The sequence below is a fragment of the Aquila chrysaetos genome, chromosome 16 (assembly GCF_900496995.4).
Source record: "Aquila chrysaetos chrysaetos chromosome 16, bAquChr1.4, whole genome shotgun sequence".
NCBI classification, from domain to species: Eukaryota; Metazoa; Chordata; class Aves; order Accipitriformes; family Accipitridae; genus Aquila; species Aquila chrysaetos.
This window is the reverse complement of record NC_044019.1, coordinates 30,552,319-30,570,156: the sequence shown is the minus strand read 5'-3', so window position 1 is coordinate 30,570,156 and position 17,838 is coordinate 30,552,319. Positions and strand designations below refer to the sequence as shown.

The 17,838-nt window shown below is 61.3% G+C and overlaps 2 protein-coding genes across 2 annotated transcripts; both read right to left on the bottom strand.

Annotated features, from left to right (window-relative positions):
* Positions 1–317: 317 nt before the first annotated feature.
* Positions 318–10,499, bottom strand: DTX4 (deltex E3 ubiquitin ligase 4). Its single transcript, XM_030039220.2, is given in 10 exon segments — positions 318–2,222; positions 2,611–2,700; positions 3,078–3,239; positions 3,943–4,095; positions 4,421–4,482; positions 4,619–4,780; positions 4,931–4,992; positions 5,880–6,151; positions 6,153–6,604; positions 10,052–10,499. Coding segments are annotated over 10 exon segments (1,860 nt in total). The 5' UTR covers positions 10,263–10,499; the 3' UTR covers positions 318–1,988.
* Positions 10,500–14,954: 4,455 nt separating this feature from the next.
* CNTF (ciliary neurotrophic factor) lies at positions 14,955–17,110 on the bottom strand. Its single transcript, XM_030039913.1, has 2 exons — positions 16,695–17,110; positions 14,955–16,362 (listed from the first exon to the last, which is right to left on the bottom strand). Exons 1-2 carry the CDS (start codon positions 16,806–16,808, stop codon positions 15,889–15,891), a joined length of 588 nt encoding a protein of 195 aa, XP_029895773.1. The 5' UTR covers positions 16,809–17,110; the 3' UTR covers positions 14,955–15,888.
* Positions 17,111–17,838: the final 728 nt, after the last annotated feature.

Genomic DNA, 17,838 nt, shown 5'->3' with positions numbered 1-17,838 from the left:
TCCTCCCCCAAATTACAGGAGGGTTTTGCATAGCTCCAGCCAGGGTTTTTCTGCAGTGGGGGAAGCCCAGGGCTCCGGTGGAGGAGAAATCACACTGCTGCAGCTCCCCTGGCTGCAGAGCCACCTAAAAAGGGGGTTTTCCTGGGGAAAGAGGTTTTCTCCCTTGAGGTAGAAAATAACATCCCATGCTAAGGATAGTTGGGGACAGACTGCTGCAAAGGGGCATCAGGGGGATGAGGGGTGCCTGGCCCTCCCCACAGTGCACCCTCGCTCGCCTGGTCACACAGACGACGGACAGAAGACAACAGAGAGGCCAGGCCGTGCAGGGACAGCGAGCATCCCCTGCCATCCGCTTTATTGACACCCCCCCCCCCGACCTCCCCGCTGCGGGGTGGCTGGCTGGGGGCAACACATCCACCAGGCTGGGGAGAGGAAAAACAGCAACAACAACAGAACGATGCACAGCAGGACGGGTCCCCCTCCCACACCACTGTCCCCTGGGACAAAGGGTGAGGTGACCCCCCCCCAGGAAAACCAGGAGGGGAATGCAACAAAAATGGGCTAGGAGGCCCCAAACCCCCAAGGAGCAACAGTGCAGGCCTGGGGGCAGCCTGGGCAGTGGTGGGTGCTGCCCCCCTCTCCGCTCTCCAACCCTGGGGGTATCGTGGGACAGGGGCATGAGCTGCAAACAGCCCCCATCAATGGGGAGAGTGCCCCCAGGGCAGCCCACAAAGCTGTGGGGATCTCTCCAGCACCCTGTCACAGGTGGTTCTGGGAGGCCCTATGAAGTCCCCTGGGGGCTGGTGGGGACCCCAAGATGCCATGCAACTCCCCCACCACCACCCACACTCCCCTCTCATGCCAACACCCCTGGCCCCAGCCCAAAACCACCATGCCAACTCACTGCCAGCCAGCTGTCTCCCCCCCCCCGGCCCCCAAAGACCTCCCCAAGGACTCTGGGGATGGTGCTGGGACCCAGCAGAAAGGGGAGCAGTTCCCACCCACACCTGCATCGGGACCCACAGGTGACAGCGCTACCGTGGGGCACTGATGTCCTTCAGGGCAGGGTGTCCCCGCAGTAGGGGAGCAGTGCTGCCCCCCATCCTGCCCCCCCCCCCCCCCCAGTACCACCAGGCTCAGCCCCCCAGGCCAGCCACAGCATCGCATTCTCCCAGCCCCCAGGCCACCTTCCAAAATGCCACCACCTGTATGTACATATACAGGACAAAACCCCAAAACACGAGGTATATAAAAATTCAACGCGGGGATGCCCCCATACGAACAGTTCAAGGAACCCACTACAGAGGGGGTGGGGAACAGGCCAGGCCTCCCCACCCACTTCCTACCACTCACCGGCCCCTCCCTGCCACTGGGAGGGGAGGCAGCTCAGGCAAGGGGACCCTGCAGGGCACAGCTCAGACACAGCCAAGAGGAGAAGGGGGCACGGGGCTGGGGGGCTGGCAGAGGCAGACCAGGGCCCCCCCAACCTCCGTGGACACAGGAGACCAGTGGGGAGGTACCGGACAGGACAAACAAACAGATGGCTGAGGGACGAGGCGGAGCGAGGGGGACTCCCATGGCCTCCACTCCCACCCCAGGCCGGGTCCCAGCCCCAGGTGGTTGTCAGGGGCATCGGGCCAGGCTGGGACCGTCCGATGGATGAGGAGGGAGGGCAGCCTGGCGCGCCCCAAGCTCTCTGCACGGCGGCAGCAGGGACAGGACACCGGCTGGAAGGAACGGCCAGGCCAGGGTGAAGCCCCGTGGCTCTGCAGGGGCAAGGCTCCCTCCCCGCGGGAGTGACGGGGATGGCCAAAAGGACCTTCTCCCACATTCCCGGCCAGCCTGGGGATGTTCCCACTGGGCGGGTGCCACTGGGAGCACAGGGCTCCCAGTGCCCCCTGCAAAGCCCCCAGGCGGGTTTCTCCAGCAGCTTTATCCTTGGTGGGGGGCAGCACGGGCACCCCTTCCCTTGCCTTCCTGCCGCAGTCTCAGTCTTTCTCCTGCGCCAGGCTCTCCTCCGTGATGCCCTGGGCCGCAAGCTCAGCCAGGACATTGTCCAGGTAGTTGATGTCCGGGTAGCCGTGGCCGGTGAGGTTGGAGCCGAACTCCGTCTTGTGGTGGATCTCATTCCAGATTACCGTGTCCGACTCACCTGTGGTGCTGGAGGTCCCGATGGCAAAGATCAAGCGCCGGTCCCAGGCTACCAGCAGCAACTTCAGTACCTATGGAGGGGAGAGATGGGGCAGGCAGCAAGGCAAACACAGGGGTGGAAGCACCCACTTCTGCTCAGGGCATGTCTGATCATCCTGGTACACCCCAGCAATGTGGGCAACCCACAGCCAAGCCCTCCAGGCAGCTTGGGATGCCAACATGGGATCCTACCCCAACCAAAACAGCAGGACCAGGCTGCAGAGCTCCGGCAGTGCATGGGAACATCGCTGGGCTCCTGCAGAGCATGCTGGATGGGCTACAGGGAAAACCTCCACCCAGATTTGCCTGCATAAGGCCTGCTTTTCCCCATGCTCCAAATAGTTGCTCGCTCCCTCTCCCGCCTCGATATGCCCTTGCGCATGCCTTGGCCAACTCAAGCCGCCCAAGTGAGCCCCTCACCTTTCTGCCCTTCTCGCTGTCCGGCAGGTAGCAGTGCCGGGGGAAGCCACGGGCAGTGAAGCTCTTCCCAGGGTTTGGATGCTCCGGTCCCTGCAGTGTGTGGAGTGGGAGAGGAACAAAACTGTTTTGGAGCTCAGTAGGATGCTCTGGGCACAAGGTAATCCCCCAACCTCAGTGGATGCAGAGCTGCCTGCTGCTGGGCAGCCATGCTCCAGCACAGTGGCCCTAAACACCACCATCACCCCCCTGCCACCAAGCAGACGGGGCCAACACTTTCATGCAGATGTACCCAAGACTTTCCACAACATCCTTACAGACACGCAGCTCCCGAGACATAGTTGAAGCCAGAGTGCCGAGTCAAGGCATGAGCTGTAGCATGACATGGGGGTGATGCAGCAGTGACAAGGGCGACCAGCCCCCACAGGGGACCACTCATGTACCCCCCTGGTCATAGGGCCGGGCCACACCTGCACCCCCGGGGGGATGTTGTAGATGATGCGGATGGTTTTGCAGTCAGAGTGGCCAGGCAGCGCGTGAGGGATGATGTGATACTCCATCTTCCCTGGGGGCTGTGTCCCTGTCTTCACCCCATAGATGGTTTTGCAGGTGGGACACTGCAGGCTCCCATCCTGAAGGAAGGAAAAGAGGGGAACATAATGAAACCAGTATCCCTCAGCACTGAGCCAGCCCGGGCATTTCATCCCTGAGTGGCAGCAAACACTGTTTTCATCATGAAAACAGTCATTTAAAAAACACTCAGGAAGCAGGGGGTAGGGCTGGGAGAATTTGCTACTGCAACCCAATTTTAACCAAAAACCTGAGGTCTGCATTTCTCTTCCTCATCACTTTTACAGTCCTCGCTACTTTCCCTACCTCTGTTTTGTTTTGTTTTTCAAAGAGGGAAAGATAATAAATATTAAAAAACCCCAAGCAATGTGAAACGCATTTTCCTGGGAATGTCAAGCACAAGGGCCATTTGCAGGGAGCTCAGGAAAGCCCACCTATGGCTGGAAAAGCACTGCCCAGGCCAGGTGCCAGGTAGCTCTGCTCAAACATGGAGAGATCAAAGTTCACTGCCACTAATCCTGGGAAGGAAAGCAAGGACATAAAACAGGGCACAGTGGGGGAAAAAATACCCACACAACCCTGGTTTCTGATTTAGCAGTCCCAAAATGCTGGCTGCTGATAAAAATTAAACTCTCCATCAGGGCAGGGAGGTCAGAGCCCTCTGGGGCAGCAGGACTCAAGCACCATCCCACTGAGGGCTGGTGGAGCTCAGCACAGGTCACAAAGCTGGGGGTTTGGGCATTGCCTGGGGCTGCAGCCTTGCACCTTGTTGCCGTTGTTGTACATGGCGACCAGGCAGTGGAGGTGGAAGACGTGGCCGCATTTCACCAGCTTCCCCACCAGGTCGGGCTTGACAGCCGGCTGCGGCCCCTTGTAGCCAGAGGGTGCAGAGAGGCGCTCCATGCAGATGGTGCAGTCCTGCACGGAAGGAGAGGAGAGGGATCAGGTGGATGGATGCAGCCAGAGCCTTGCCGAGGACGCGGGGCTGATGAGCTGCCCTGCTCTTACCCAGGGACCAGCACCCACCTCTGGTGCCGTGCCGTCACCCTGGGCCACCAGAGGGGCTGGCCAACACGTGCATGCAGCACACAGCCCCTCTTTGGAGTGGGACAGGGACAGGGCAGAGCCATGAGGGGCAGTGGGAGACCCCTGCGCAGCATGGGGGCATCGCTTGCGTCCCCAGTCACTCCTCCCAGAGCAAAGCACCCCAGGGACACCCCAGCATGACCCCCGCTGCTCGCACCTCATCCGGCGGATGCCGCACCTTCTGCAGGTATTTTTTCAGTACCTCCTCCGGGGTTTTACCTGCAGGGGAGCAACAGTCAGAGGGGCCGGAGGGCAGCATGGGGGAAAACCACTGCTGGGGGCAGTGGGAGGGGCAGGGGAACCAGGTAGGGAAGGGGGGACAGGAACAGGGGCCAAGTGGCAAAGTGCCTCTCACCCTTCTTGGCCTGTTTCTTGGTGGTCTTGCGGCAGGTGTGGGAGATGCCGGGAATGGACTGGATCTCACTTTTGCTGACAGGCGGGGGGTGCAGCACCAGCTTGGGGGGCCGTGTCAGGCAGACGGGCAGCCCGGCTGCACTCATTAGGATCCCTGTGATCCCTGGGCAAGGGGGTTTGAAATGGCACTGAGGAACCAGCATCACCCCAAACCCCAGATATTTCCACAAAAAACACCCCACTGGGGCTGACTCCCCCCTGGGGAGGCCAGCACCTGTGGGCACCGGCCACCCCACTGCAGCCCCATCCTCACCTGCCAGTGCTGGGTTGACAGGGCTGGAGCCGGTGAGGTTCTTCACGGGGACAGTGGGGACCCTGTGAGGAGCCAGCAGAGACCACATCAGGGCTAACGGCAGGCACCCAAGTCCCTGCAGCCCCCAGGGGCCAGCAGGGGCCAGACAATAGTTGCCTGAGCAACTGCACGGGCCCTGGCTGGAAATAGAGAATCCCCCAACAGGGCGATGTGCTCCCCCCTGCCCCACCGCCGCCTTTTCTCTCACTCTTTAGAAACCCCGCCTGCGTCTCCATTCATGGCCCCTTTTTGTCACCACTCCCCGGGCCAGTCTGTTGGTTTTTTTTTTTTTTTTTTTTTTTCCTCTTTTCTCCTACAGCCACGTCGCTGCCGCAGCTCTTTCCCCCCCGCCTCCCCTTGGGGCTCTCTTCCATGGGAAAGTTTCCCGGCGGGTCAGGAGTGGAGGGAAGGGGGAGGATGGAGCAGGAGAGGAAAGGGGCCAGGCTGCGACAGAAGGCTGATGGCAGAGCCAGACAAAGGGGAGAAACAGGCTCATTGAATGCCCACCCCCTCGAAAAAAAAGTGTCTTTGGAGGGTGGGGGTCTGGAGGGACCCCTTCTAATGGGTCTTGAATGGCTTTTCTTTGGCCCTTTTGCAGTCCCCCACCCATCCCCTGCCACCAAGAGAAAGAGCAGCCTCAGCCTCCTCATTGAGATGCAGGAGCCACCCCATCCCTGCTCCAGTCCCCAGGCACCCGTGGGGAAGGCGAGGGGCCCAGCAGAGCCCTCTGCCCGCAGGAGGTTGGGGACCGCCGAGGTCCATCTCCCACCAGGCTCAGGGGTGATAGCACCCCTGCAGTGGAGAGCCCCACTGGCCTGCAGCCCCTCTGTGCCCTGGGGAGGAGAAAAAAAATCACGCTGCCCCTGTTCTCCCCCAAACTACCCTCTCACTCACACGCGGTGGGACTCACCCAGAGGCAATGAGCACCCGGGACTGGGCAATGGCCAGGCGCTGGAGGTGGCTGCGGTTCAGGGTGCTGAGGCCAGGATGGGATGCCTTGCCACTGCCTGTGCCAGGGGGGCTGGCGGCGGAGCTGGCTGAGCTCAAGGTGGGTGTGCTGGCTGCCTGCCGCCGGCCCCCTTGGGCTGCCAGTGGCTTCAGCGAGCCACGCACCGTGGCCATACCGTCAGGTATCTTGGCCCCTGGGGCCGGCGCTGGGGCTTTGGGGACAGCGGGTGGTGCTGGGGGGGGCTTTGCGGGGCTGCAGGGTGGCGGTGCCAGGGCCAGTGGCTGACGCGGTGGCTTTGACGCTCATGACCAGGAGGCACTGGGGACAGGCGCAGGCAGGGACCGGGGGGGCCGCCGCTGCCCCAGGGCTGGCTGGCCAGGACTGTGACTTGGGCAGAGTGCCCGAGACCAATGGGTAGACCATGTCAAGGCGGCGGCGGACGCGGCGCTTGCGCTGGGTCTGCCGGTTGATCTGGCCCATGGTGGCAAAGTCGATGATGTAGCAGAAGCCAATGGCGCTCAGGTCCACCCAGGGGTGCTGTTTCTCATAGGCACGTTGGATGGTGATGCCCACGTCCATGTCGTAGGGCGTCCACGACCCGCTGTCGTTCTCCCACTCCCACACGACTCCCTTGCCCGGCGCCGACGACGGGTCGTAGTAGCTGCGCCGGACAGGGCGGATAGTGCCTGAGGGAAGGCGAGAGATGCCGTCAGACCCTGGCGCCAGCACCCACCTGCAGGCAGGGAGCGAAACCACCCCAACCTGCCCCACCAGTGCTGTTCGGCACAGGGACAGGATGGCTTTCCAGCTCAGCTGTTGTCCCCGCCCTGCCAGGGGACTGGTGTACCTTGGTTTCCCCAGGCTGCTGCCTGCAAGCTGCCCTGCCACCGGCACACCCGAAGGGCCAGGCAGCCCCTGGGCTGTACGTTCACAGCACTGGGGTGCAACCCCAGTGTGTCTGGGGTAAGGGAAGGGCAAATTTCACCCCCATCGGTCTACGGTGGTGGCCGCCCTCCCAGCCCCAGTGTGCAGCTGCTCAGCCCTGATGGGGAAACACAGAACCACAAGCTTGGCCACTCCAACCTGCTCCCAGGGACGTCCCATGGGAGTCTGATGAAACCAGGCATGTAGGCACCGGACTTCTGCAGTGCCTGCCATGGCCCTGTCTCCCTCTCAGCTCTGGGATGGTGGAATAAAAGATTTAAGGGGCAGCTCTGAACCCCGCAGTGGTGACATGTGCAGGCACCCACATGTGTAGGGGAGCAGGGCTCGCACCAACCCCACCATCTGCAGCTGCCAAACCAGCCCGCGACAAGAACCCAGCCTGTGGCACAGCGAAAATCCCCGCGAGACCGAGCAAAGGAGTTTGAGCAGGGCCCTGTGCCCAGCTCCTGCTCCCCCATCAGTGAGCATTAAGAGAGGGACACGAGCGCAAAGCACGAAGGCTTTGTGGGTTGCATCCTTATTTTTGCTAGGTGTTTCCTTTTCTACTGCTCCCAGTTGACTAGGATGCATTCAAAGCATGGACACAAATTTTGGAGACTCCTACAATGAAGAGAAAGCCTTCCTCTTTGGGATGTTTCACAGCACAGCAGGGCATGCTGAACGTGGCCAGGCTCAGCCTTGGGGTCCCATCCCTGAGCATGCTACTAGCACCCAGAGCTGGTTAATAGGTGGGATGAGCTCACGATCACTGCTGCCTCCATGCTCTTCTGCAAAACCCCAAGGCTCAGCCCCGCTGCCAGCGGTAGGAACTAGAAAGCTCAAAGAGAAGAAATAATAAGCCTGCTTCTTCGGCTTTTCACCAAGTGTCTTGCAAAGCCTGCAAGAATTTCAGTCCTTTTCACCCCCACCTCTCCGCTGGGAGCAGCCGCCACTGTGGACCCACACAGCCCCACACAGGACCACTTCCCACGAAAAAGTGGGCTAAAAAGGAAAAGCTATTTATTAGCACTAATGACAGGTGCACATCAAGCACCCTGCTATGGAGAATGGGGTGCAGCTGCACCCCAGGCAAGCCAGGCCACCCGTCCCAGTCCTGCGAAGGGTTACCCAGGGGAGAAAAGCTGCCGGCACTGGCGGCACAAAGCAGGGCCAGAGGAGAGTGGGGCAGTGATTTATCCTAATCCGGTGTGAGGTGGGGAGAGCAGCAGCGGTTGCATGCGGCATCTGGCGGTCCCCGGGTGTCGGTGTGGGAATGCCGTGCATCCCCCCAGCCCAGCCCCAGCGTGGCCAGACGGCCTCCCATTCAGCAAGGGAAGAAAAGGGACAATAGCTATTCAGGGCCTGCCAGGGTCACGACCCCCCCAAATCAGAGCTGTTTAATGACCCAAAATACCAACATCCCCAGCAACCCAGGGAGAGACAGAACAATCCCCCTTTCAGGCCTCCTCCCCAGTTGACAATAGGCCTCAGAGGCTGGCCCCCAGCCTGGCTGCAGAGGTCCCTTGTCCCCACACCCCCGGGCAGGGGAGGGTCCCTGCCAGCCCCCAGGGCTGCTGGGGGAAGGAGGACAAAGGAGGGTGTCCAGCACCCCACTGCACCCAGCACCACCTGTCCCAGGGACAAGGGACATTAGCTGGTCCCCTTCCCATGGCCATCAGGGGGGTGGTTGGGGGGGGCACAAATCCCCTGTGCCAACCTCTCCCCGACAGGTGACTGTCCCCCACATCCCAGAAACCCTCAGGGCCATATGTGCCCCACCACCTTGGGAATCCCTCCACACCCCCACCACCCCGGTGACCTCCATGCCTGCTTGTTGCCCCCTGACCCCTGAATACCCCCTTTACCTGTCCAACCCACCACCCTGGGGACTTCCCCACCTGCTTGTGTCTTCCCTGAGCATGCCCCCACCTGCCTGTGCCCCAACCCGGGGCAACCCTATGGGCTGCTGTGACCCAGGGCAGGATTTGGCCCCCAAGCACTGTACAGCACAGGGCCTTTGGGGTTGATGGTGACTCAGAGGTAGCACAGAGGGAGCTGGGCATGGTGAGGCAGGGCCCTGGGAAGGGTCTGCAGGGGACGGGCTCTGCACAACGAAGGGACTGCAGTCCAGGGGATGAAAATGCCATAGCATGCAACAGGGCCCAGGGAGGTGCAGCAGGGAGGAGGCCAGGCAGCACAACCCCATAAGGGACCAGGAACGTGCAAGCAGGGCCAGCCAGCATGGGACATGGCAACCACCTGGGGACCAAGTGGAATGGCATAATGCAAGCTGGCAGCAGGCAACCCGGGGAAGCGTGGGCTTGGGCAGCAGCGGGCAGGGCTGGGCAGCAGCACGGGACCATGCACCGAGGAGCAGAGCTGTGCAATTCCAGGGCAGGCAGAGCAGGGTGGTGCAAGGCAAATCTAGATGCAGTATGGGACCAGGCAATGTAATCCAGGATCAGGCAGTATAACGCAGCACAGTGCCCAGTAGCACAGCACAGTACAGTACAGCCAGCAACACGAAGGTAGGGCGGGTGACAGGACGTAACGCGGGGCAAGGCAGCACAATGCAATATGGGCCTGGGGAAGGCAGCACGGTACAATCCAGCTCCAGATCAGGCAGTGCAATGCAGCATGGGACCCGGCAGCACAGCATTGTGCAACACCGTGCAATGCAATTCCAGGTCAGGCAGCGCTGTGCAATACCGGACCTGGCAGCAAAGCTCTGCACGGTGCAACTCTACACCAACCGGTGCAACGCAATAAGGGACCTGGAAACACAGCAAATCCGGATCAGTCGCGTCAGGCAGGAAAGCACCCGACCGGGCAGGGCAGCACGGGGCCCGGCAGCAAACCCCCTGCAGCGCGGTGCAGCGAGGGACCGGGACCGGGACCGGGACCGCGACCGGGACCGTGCAGCGGCCCACGGCAGCGCGCAAGCGGTGTGAGACCAGGCACGGCTGGGCGGCGCTGGAAGGCGCAGCGCGGTGCGAGGCGACCCGGAGCAGAGGGCACTGTGCAGTGCCAGGCCGGGGAGCCTCGGGCAGCGGGGGAGCGGGCAGCGCTGCACGGCGCCGAGCGACGCAATCGCAGCCCGGGGAGTCCGGTGCAGGGCCCAGCCAGGCCGGGCAGGGCAGGACACCGCCGGGGCAGGAGGGGAGGGAGGGGGGTCGGCCGCCCGGCGGCTCCCCCCCGGGCTGACTCACCGGTGTCCTGGCGGAACTGGTGCATGGACTGCAGGTCGATGATGTAGGGCGCCAGGCGGCTGTCGGCCTGGCCCAGCACTACGCTGCCGCCCGCCCGCGGCCCGGCGCGGGCCACCGCCTCGATGTGGTGGCTGACGGCCGGGCTGTAGGGCCGCCACCGCCCGTGCTCGTTCAGCCATTCCCACACCACCACGGCCGAGGCCAGCAGCATGGCTGCTCCGCCGCCGCCGCGGCCGGCCCCGGCCCGCCGCCTCCCCCGGCTCCGGCTGGCCGCCGCAGACGCCCCGCGACCGCTGCAGCCCGCCCCGCGGCCGCTGCAGCCCGCCCCGCCGGCACTCGCATGCTCGGCGCGGCGCAGGGCTCTGCCCGCCCCCGCCCCGGGGCTGGGCCGCCGAGCGGGCGCGGAGGCGAGGCCGCCCCTCAGCGCCGCGGCGGACCGCAGCGCCGCTCCCCGGGCGGCGGCGGGAGGCGGGAGGCGGCTCCGCCCCGCCCCGCCCCGCCCGCCCCACGAGCGCGCAGGGGCGGGGCCGCCCCGCCCCTGACGGCACCGAGCCTCCCGCCGGGGGGGGCGCGGCCGGGAGAAACCATTGCCGGCGGGGGGGGGGGGAGGAGACGCGGCTCTGTCCTGCGCACCCCGCGGACCCCGTACCCCACCCCAGGACCCCCGGTGCCCCCCGCACGCCCACCCTGCACCCCTGACACCCCAGTGTCCCTGTACCCCCACCCTACACCCTTGAGACCCCCCCCAGTGCCCCCCGCCCCCGTACCCTGGACCCCTGAGACACCAGTGTCCCTGTACCCCCACCCTGCACCCAAGGACCCCCAGTGCTCCCCACGCCCCTAACCGAGACTGCAGCCCAGGCGCTACAGGGACATCCTGGTGTGCGCCCATCCCTGTGCACCACCCTGGCCCCAAGCCCACCAGCAATGGGAATCAGGGTGCTGGGGGGTCGCATGCCGCTCCAGGCACCATGACAGAGAAACATGGTCCAAGAGCTTCGACCATCCCCTTCCCCAGGCTGCAGTGCCTGCGGGGAGCGGCCTGGTGAGCTGCCCCTGGCCATGGCCTGTGACACACAAAAATGGGTTCAGAGCCCAAAATCGCCACGTGCCTTGAGGGGCACCTTGGCTATAACCCCAGCTCCCGTACCCCAGCTCTCCCAGCTGCCTGCCACAGTTTAGTTTCCCTGGGAAGTGATTTCTGGGGAGATTTCATGCAGCTTCAGCCTGGCATGAGGCTGCAAATCCTTCAGGATGCTCCTCCAATTTATGCATGCCTTGGTGGCCCAGTGGCTTTGCTGTGCAAACTGAAACCAGTGCAACCAAAACCCATGTGCTCCTGCTGGCGGTGCGACAGGGGCCCCTCTGCTTTATGGTGACTCCCTGGGACCGGAGCAGCTGGTGCTGGCCCTTCCTCACAGCCCAAAAAAAAGTTCATCCTGAGCTTGTTCTTCCACTGAGCCTCACGAGCAGCATCCCAGGGCAGCCCTGAACTACAGGATGTTGGCAACAGACACAGTACGTTGATTTTCTTTGATATTAAACAAAATACCCATCATTGCCTGGTTTGGGGAGAGCTATACAAATCGCATTCGTGTCCCACACACACGGGTTTCCCAGCACCAGCAAATCCCCTGGTCCATGGTCCATGGTCCATTCCAGCTCCGAAGGCGACTCATCCCCAGGACACGGGGACCCCCAGTGCTGCTGCAGGACGTTGCCAAGCTCCCGGCGGCCATTGCAGCTCCTCTCCTGACAAATCTGTTTCCCAGGCACTGCCCAGCCTGCTGAGCGTCCGGGGTGAGAAACCATTAGGCAAGATCTGAAGAGAGGAAAAAAAAAGGGGGGGGGGGAGAAACAGGTGGGGACTAGCTGCAGTGATGCCAGCTGGCGAGTGCCATGGTGAGAGGAGAAGGTGAACTGCAGAAGTTCAAGCAAATCTCCCCTTCTTCCAGCTTGCCCTTGGAGACACACAGGGCCATGCTCAAAGTGTGTTTTCCTGCAAGAAGGGAGGGCTCCTGGCCCTTCCCAGGAAGGCAGCATGGCAGCAGAGAGCTGCTCCTCTGGGTTTTCACCTGCTCCTTTGGGGCAGACGAGTGCAGCCAAGGCCATGACAGGGAAGCCCGGGGAAATCTTTTCTGCTGACTCAGGCAGGAGCAAAAGGTTTTCCTGCTATTAAAAAGGAAAGCATTGGTGAACATTCCCCCCCAACCCTGGCTCAGGATCAAAAAGTCAGGAGCCAGCGCTGCAATGCTGGCAGGGGATGGTGCAAGGGGACAGGTGAGCCAGTGGGACTGGCACAGATGATCCCCACCTGCCTCTGGTGCACAGTGGGCAAGGGGTGAATTTATTCTCTCCCAGCACCCAGCGCTGATGCCAGCACCCCCATACAGGCATGCCTGAGGTCAGGGAGCAGCCTTGGTCAGCTTAAAACCTTTCCAACCCCACAAAGTGTGCCCAACCCAACCATGCGTTAAGCCCAAACATTTATTTTTTGAAATTAAACACATCCATGGGTTGGTTTTGGTGGCTCCTTCCCTTACAAAACTTGGGAGAGCAGCTCACCTCCCCCTTCCCCATTCCCACCAGCACTGCAAATCCTTTTTCTCTCCCCAAAGCACAATCTCAGACAGCTTTTGGTGGGTTTTTAGTTTGCAGGAGGCCATTCAGGGTCCTCAGCAGCATTAGCCATGGGGCACGACTGTCCTCCTGATGCCGTGAAAAGCCAAAATCAGGACTCAGTAGTCGGAAGACTATTAAGCAGGTATCCTCTATTGCAGCGCTGGACACACAGGGGATTTCTCCTTCTATTGTGTGCGCCTGATCAGGTTAATTGCATAGTTTATATACAGGTTCTATATACATATTAATTAGATTTCTGATAAAAGTTTTGCATGTTAATTAACTCATTATCATATGCAAATGCCCCTCACGCAGGCATATTCCAGGTCTCTGGTGGTCTTCCATAGTCTTCCTCATGTGTCTGCTGTCTGACCCTTCTCGGCTGATTCTGTGTGGTGTGATCTTCTACATGTTTTGATACATCTTATCCTAAAGAATGCTCATTAGTGCCTCTATTATCTATGTCTACATTAATGACGCAGTTCTCCAGACACTGGAAGGCCATCTGAAAGCAGTTTTTTCTTTGGTGTCTTATACATTGTGCAGCGTACAGAACTCTTACCTACTATCAGTCAGCAAATAATTGGGTAAAGAAATAGCAAGACCATTGTGTTCAGAAAAAAACATCTTGTATCACTCCACTCAAGCTCTTCATTTCTGTCTCCAGAATCAACAGCTTCAGTCACCCCCATGAACTTAACTTCAGCCTATGGCAATGCAAGTCCTAAGGGCCTCCTAGCAGCAAGAGAGCTTGGCTGTTGGATGCCCCTGTCCTTGCCAAATCAGTTTACTAGTGATTCCCTTCAGGGTTGCAGCTGAAAAATAGCATTAAAACCCAGCAGGCTCAGACGTCACCACGTGTCTACTGCATGGTAGGGGCTTGCTGGCAGGGACAGCTGGAGACCTGGAGCCTCTTGCTCAGCCAGACCATGGAGGTTTGGATTACGGTTTGCTTTTTTACATTGTTTCTGGTTACAGTGACCATTTCAAAGCATCGCGGGTGCTTTGCAAACACAGACGCACCCAGCACTGCTGGCAAGGTAGCAAGGAAGGAAAAAGGAAGGTTGCAAAAGTGGCGATTCACGCTGCTGGGCACAGCCCAAGGAAGCCCCTGGAGCAACATCATTGTCCACCTTCAATCCCCATTGCTGCTTCAACTCCCAAGTGCAATTGCAGCAGGCCAAGCTCAACTCGCAGCACCACCAACAGCTAATCTGGAAGGATCGAGTTGCACGGACCCATGCCAGGGCCATGGCCGGCTCCCCGGGGATGTGAAGGTCACCTCACATCCAGGCTACTGTGGTGGGAGAAAAGGGGTCTGTTCCCGCCTGCTTGTGTCGTGACGTTCAGAGACGGACGTGCGGTGTTTGAGATGTACGTACCCGCCTTTGGGAAGGTGAGTGACAGTGGATGGGCGAGGATGCGAGCGCCTGGCCACTGCTGAGCATGAGGGCGCAAGGGGAGAAAACCAAGATGGCTTCAAGTGCACAAAGCAGACAAGACTGGGAGAGAAAAGTACTTGCTGGGAAAGGGACTCACTTTGACTAATCCTGAAAAAAATAAAGGCCAGAAGTTGTTATTCTGAAGTGGAGGGAAGCAGAAACATTGCAAATAATCCGGTCTGAGCTGCAAAGCTGAGGTCAGGCAGTAAATGGTGATGAAAAAGGTCCACATTCTTCCTCCTGGGCGTCACCCACAAAAAAAAAATGGGCACCACCAAGCCACCCTCACCCCATCCCTGTGGGGCAGCTCCAACCCCTGCGGACCCGCTTGCCCCAATGTGCCTGGGCGGGTGGGCAGGATGGGCGCAGGGGGCCCTGCCTCTGTGCAGCCCTTTGTCCTCCCGCAGCACCCAGACCCCCACATGCCTGTGCAGATGCTGCTGGTGCTGGGGCAGGCGCTGTGCCCGGTGCCATCACCACCCACCGGGACAAAGCCACTTTGCGCGGGGCCAGCCGGGCACGTCCCCAGCCTCCTCCCCACCCCATGCCCCCAAGTGTGCCTTCCCTCTCGCAGGTCAGGGAGGAAGGCAGGGCCACACCAGGACAAGGCACAACCTCAGCGACACCCCCCACCTCCTCCTCATCCTCCCGCCACCTCCATCTCCTCCAACCCCAGTTCCTTCATCTTCCCCATGGCCTCCCAGCGGGTCCCATCCCCCTCCAAACCTCCCACCCCACTGGGACCGACCCTTCCCTGGGGTAAGAACGGGATAGCCCAGGCTCTCCAGTGAGGTTGAACCCCACTGTCCCACCTCCCCCAAGAAGTCACGTCATCCTGGTACATCTCTCAGCCCTTTTATTCGCTCGGCAGCCATCAGCCATCACATCCACTCAGCAAGAAAACCACGGCCTGGGGAGCTGTGAAACCTCGTGGCATTCCCCTTCACATGGTGAGCGATGTGGTTGGGGCTGTTTAATCCTCCGTGCCGTTTCCAGTCCCAAAATAACCCCTGGAGGCAAAAACCTCCTTATGGAGGGTCTTCTGAATCACAGCCTTCAGTTAAAAGATCCTCTCTGTTACCTTGTCCAAGTGGTTAAGAAATACCATCCTGATCACACCCCCACACACCCCCCTCCTGAAAAAGCCCCCAAGCAGTTAGAGCACAAATTCAATGCGCAGAAAATGCGAGCTGGGTGGGAGAAAAGCATCCACGTGAAGGTGGCAAAGCCTTGCATCTTGCAGCTGGGGGGCAGGTCCCAAGACTCCTATTACCAGGCCATAGTTTTCTGTCCCTTTGCTCCTGCCTTGCCTCTGCGAGAGTCCTGAGACAGCTTCTGTCCGCCAGAGGTGGCACCTGGCCATGGCAAGCCGGGCAGCGATCTAATTTCAAAGAAAAGCCCAGCACCACTGCAGCTTGCTAAGGGTCACGGCCTCTGGGCCCCAGGGTGAGCAGCAAAGCTGCTTCCTGGGGGATAATTCCAACACCACAGCAGGCAGAGCCTGAGCAACCCCTGAGGCTCGCCCTGCCTGGGGATCCCCGCTCCCTCTGGGGCGGAGTGCGGCCCGTGCCTCAGTTTCCCCACAGGGAAAGGGTCCCACAGGGAGTGGTGGCACCAAAAGCATGGGGGACCCAGGGGTTAATGACGTGGTCCCTCCTGCCCGCACCCCTCCATGAACAACCCCCTTTGCTGTCAGCAGCCCTCCGCAGGGGTGGGCAAGGAGTCCCCTGCTATGCCCCAGCAGGGGCCAAGCCCCCCACCCCGTGCCTGCCTTCAAGGGCTCTCAGCTGGGCTGGGGGCCAAGCTGCTGCCTGGGCTGGGCTTAGTGAGCTGCCGCAGGTCCCGTGCAGACCTGACAGCCCACTGGGCCAGCTCCCGCAGCACCCCCAGGCCCCACAGCTTCCTCTCGAAGAGGCCGAGGTGGGAGGGTGGGGGGGGCCCAGCTCCCTCCTCGCTGGGGAGCCCGCGGCTCTCCAGCCGCAGCAGCTCCTCAAGGTGGTAGGCGAAGGCTGAGACCTGGAGCAGGACGGCTGCCAGTGCCCGGCCCAGGGCAGCGTCAGCCTCACCCAGCTGCTCCCGCTGCTCCTCCAGCATCTGGGCCAGCAGGGCCCGGAACGCCCGGTACGCCGCCAGGTTCTCCAGCAGCCGCTGGGTCCCCGTCTGCTCGTCCCAGCGCTCCACTGCTGCCACTGGCACCCCCTCCACCACCGCCACGCTGGCTGAGGCATCCAAGCCCTGTCGCTCCACCTGCAATGGTGACAGCAGTTGGGGATCAGCAGTGGCAGGAGAAACAGGGGGACCCCCATCAGCACGGGCTCCAGGGGGCCCCGATTCAGCTTCGGCGCTGGCCAGGAGGCATTCGGGGCAGTGCAAGGCCAGGTGCTTGAGGTTTGCCCAAGCATTAGCCAGCAGCACACCAACGCCCAGATACCGGCAGCATTTCATCTCCCATCTCTACCGTGGGCCAGATCCCTCATGCCCAGCAGAGCTGCCAGGAGCCCCTGGGACCCCAGTAGTGGTGGCCACCCCACCGGTGCTCCCAGCCCCACAGGCAGCCGTAAGGAGCAGGGCAAACTTACGTAGGTGTCCAGGAGGTCGATGACATCCGAGCGCATCTTCCCAGCCAGGCGGATGCCTCGGCTGCACAGGTCGCGACGCCGGAGGGCGGCTGAGGAGCTGTCTGCTGCCGCCATGGCCTGGGCAGCTGTCACAGGCACCAGGCTCACGGCACAGCGCCTGCCTGGCCCAGCGAGGACAATCCCTTGCTGAGCTGGTGCATTCCAGCCGGGAGCTCTGCTCACACGTCCGCTGGCCCGGCTCTCCCCCTCTTCCACGCCTGGGGCCTGGCACGACACTGCAAATTCCCGCCTCTGGGATCAACAGCGACAGATTATTTCTCTAATTCCCCCGTGCATCGCTACTCCAAGCGCCTTGCCCAGAATGGTCTTGCCTGGCAGCAACAGGCGCCCAGCCCCAGCTCTGACCCATTCCTCCCTCCCAGCCACACAGTGAGATTAGCAGCATGCTAATCCCCCTGGCTCATGCCAGAGTGCGGGAAACCACTGCCGGGAAGAGGCGAGCAAAGCCCAGACGTTGCTCAACACCTCAGCCCGGGCAGTACGCTGGGGCCTGAGCGGGGCAGAGCGCTGCAGGTTTGCCAGCAAGGGACTGAGGGAAGCCCCCAGGCTGGACATCCAGCACTGGCTGCAGGCTGGGCTGCAACCCAAATGCCAACAGAAGGCTGCAGGGGCCTGTCCTGGCTGCCTCCAGCCCTCTTTCCCCCCCCATGACTGCATGGGACTGGGTGCCCCAGGCCTAACTCCCCTTTCCCAGGAGTCCTGCCCCAAAGGGGGGCTGCAGATAGGGGAGGAGGTCCCAGCCACCCCAGGGCAACACTGGCCACCCACCACAGGTGAGCTGCATGCACCAAGACAAAAACAGCCCTTTTGGTTGGTTTGGTTTTTCCTCAGTACGTTTATTTTGGTTATGTATTACCCAGATTAAGAGAAAAAACAGGAGTTGAAAAGCAGTTTCCCTTCAGTATCACAGTACACTGAGCCTTGCCCCAGCTTAGCTGGGGGACTGCCCCGGCCCCCCAGCCCGACCTCCCAGGGCCAGCGGCCAACCCAACAGTGTCGTTGCCACCTGGTGGCTACTGCAGAAAGCACTGCTGAGCTCCGGGAGCCCCCCAGCTCCAGCTGGCACAGCCCCCGGCCCAAACCG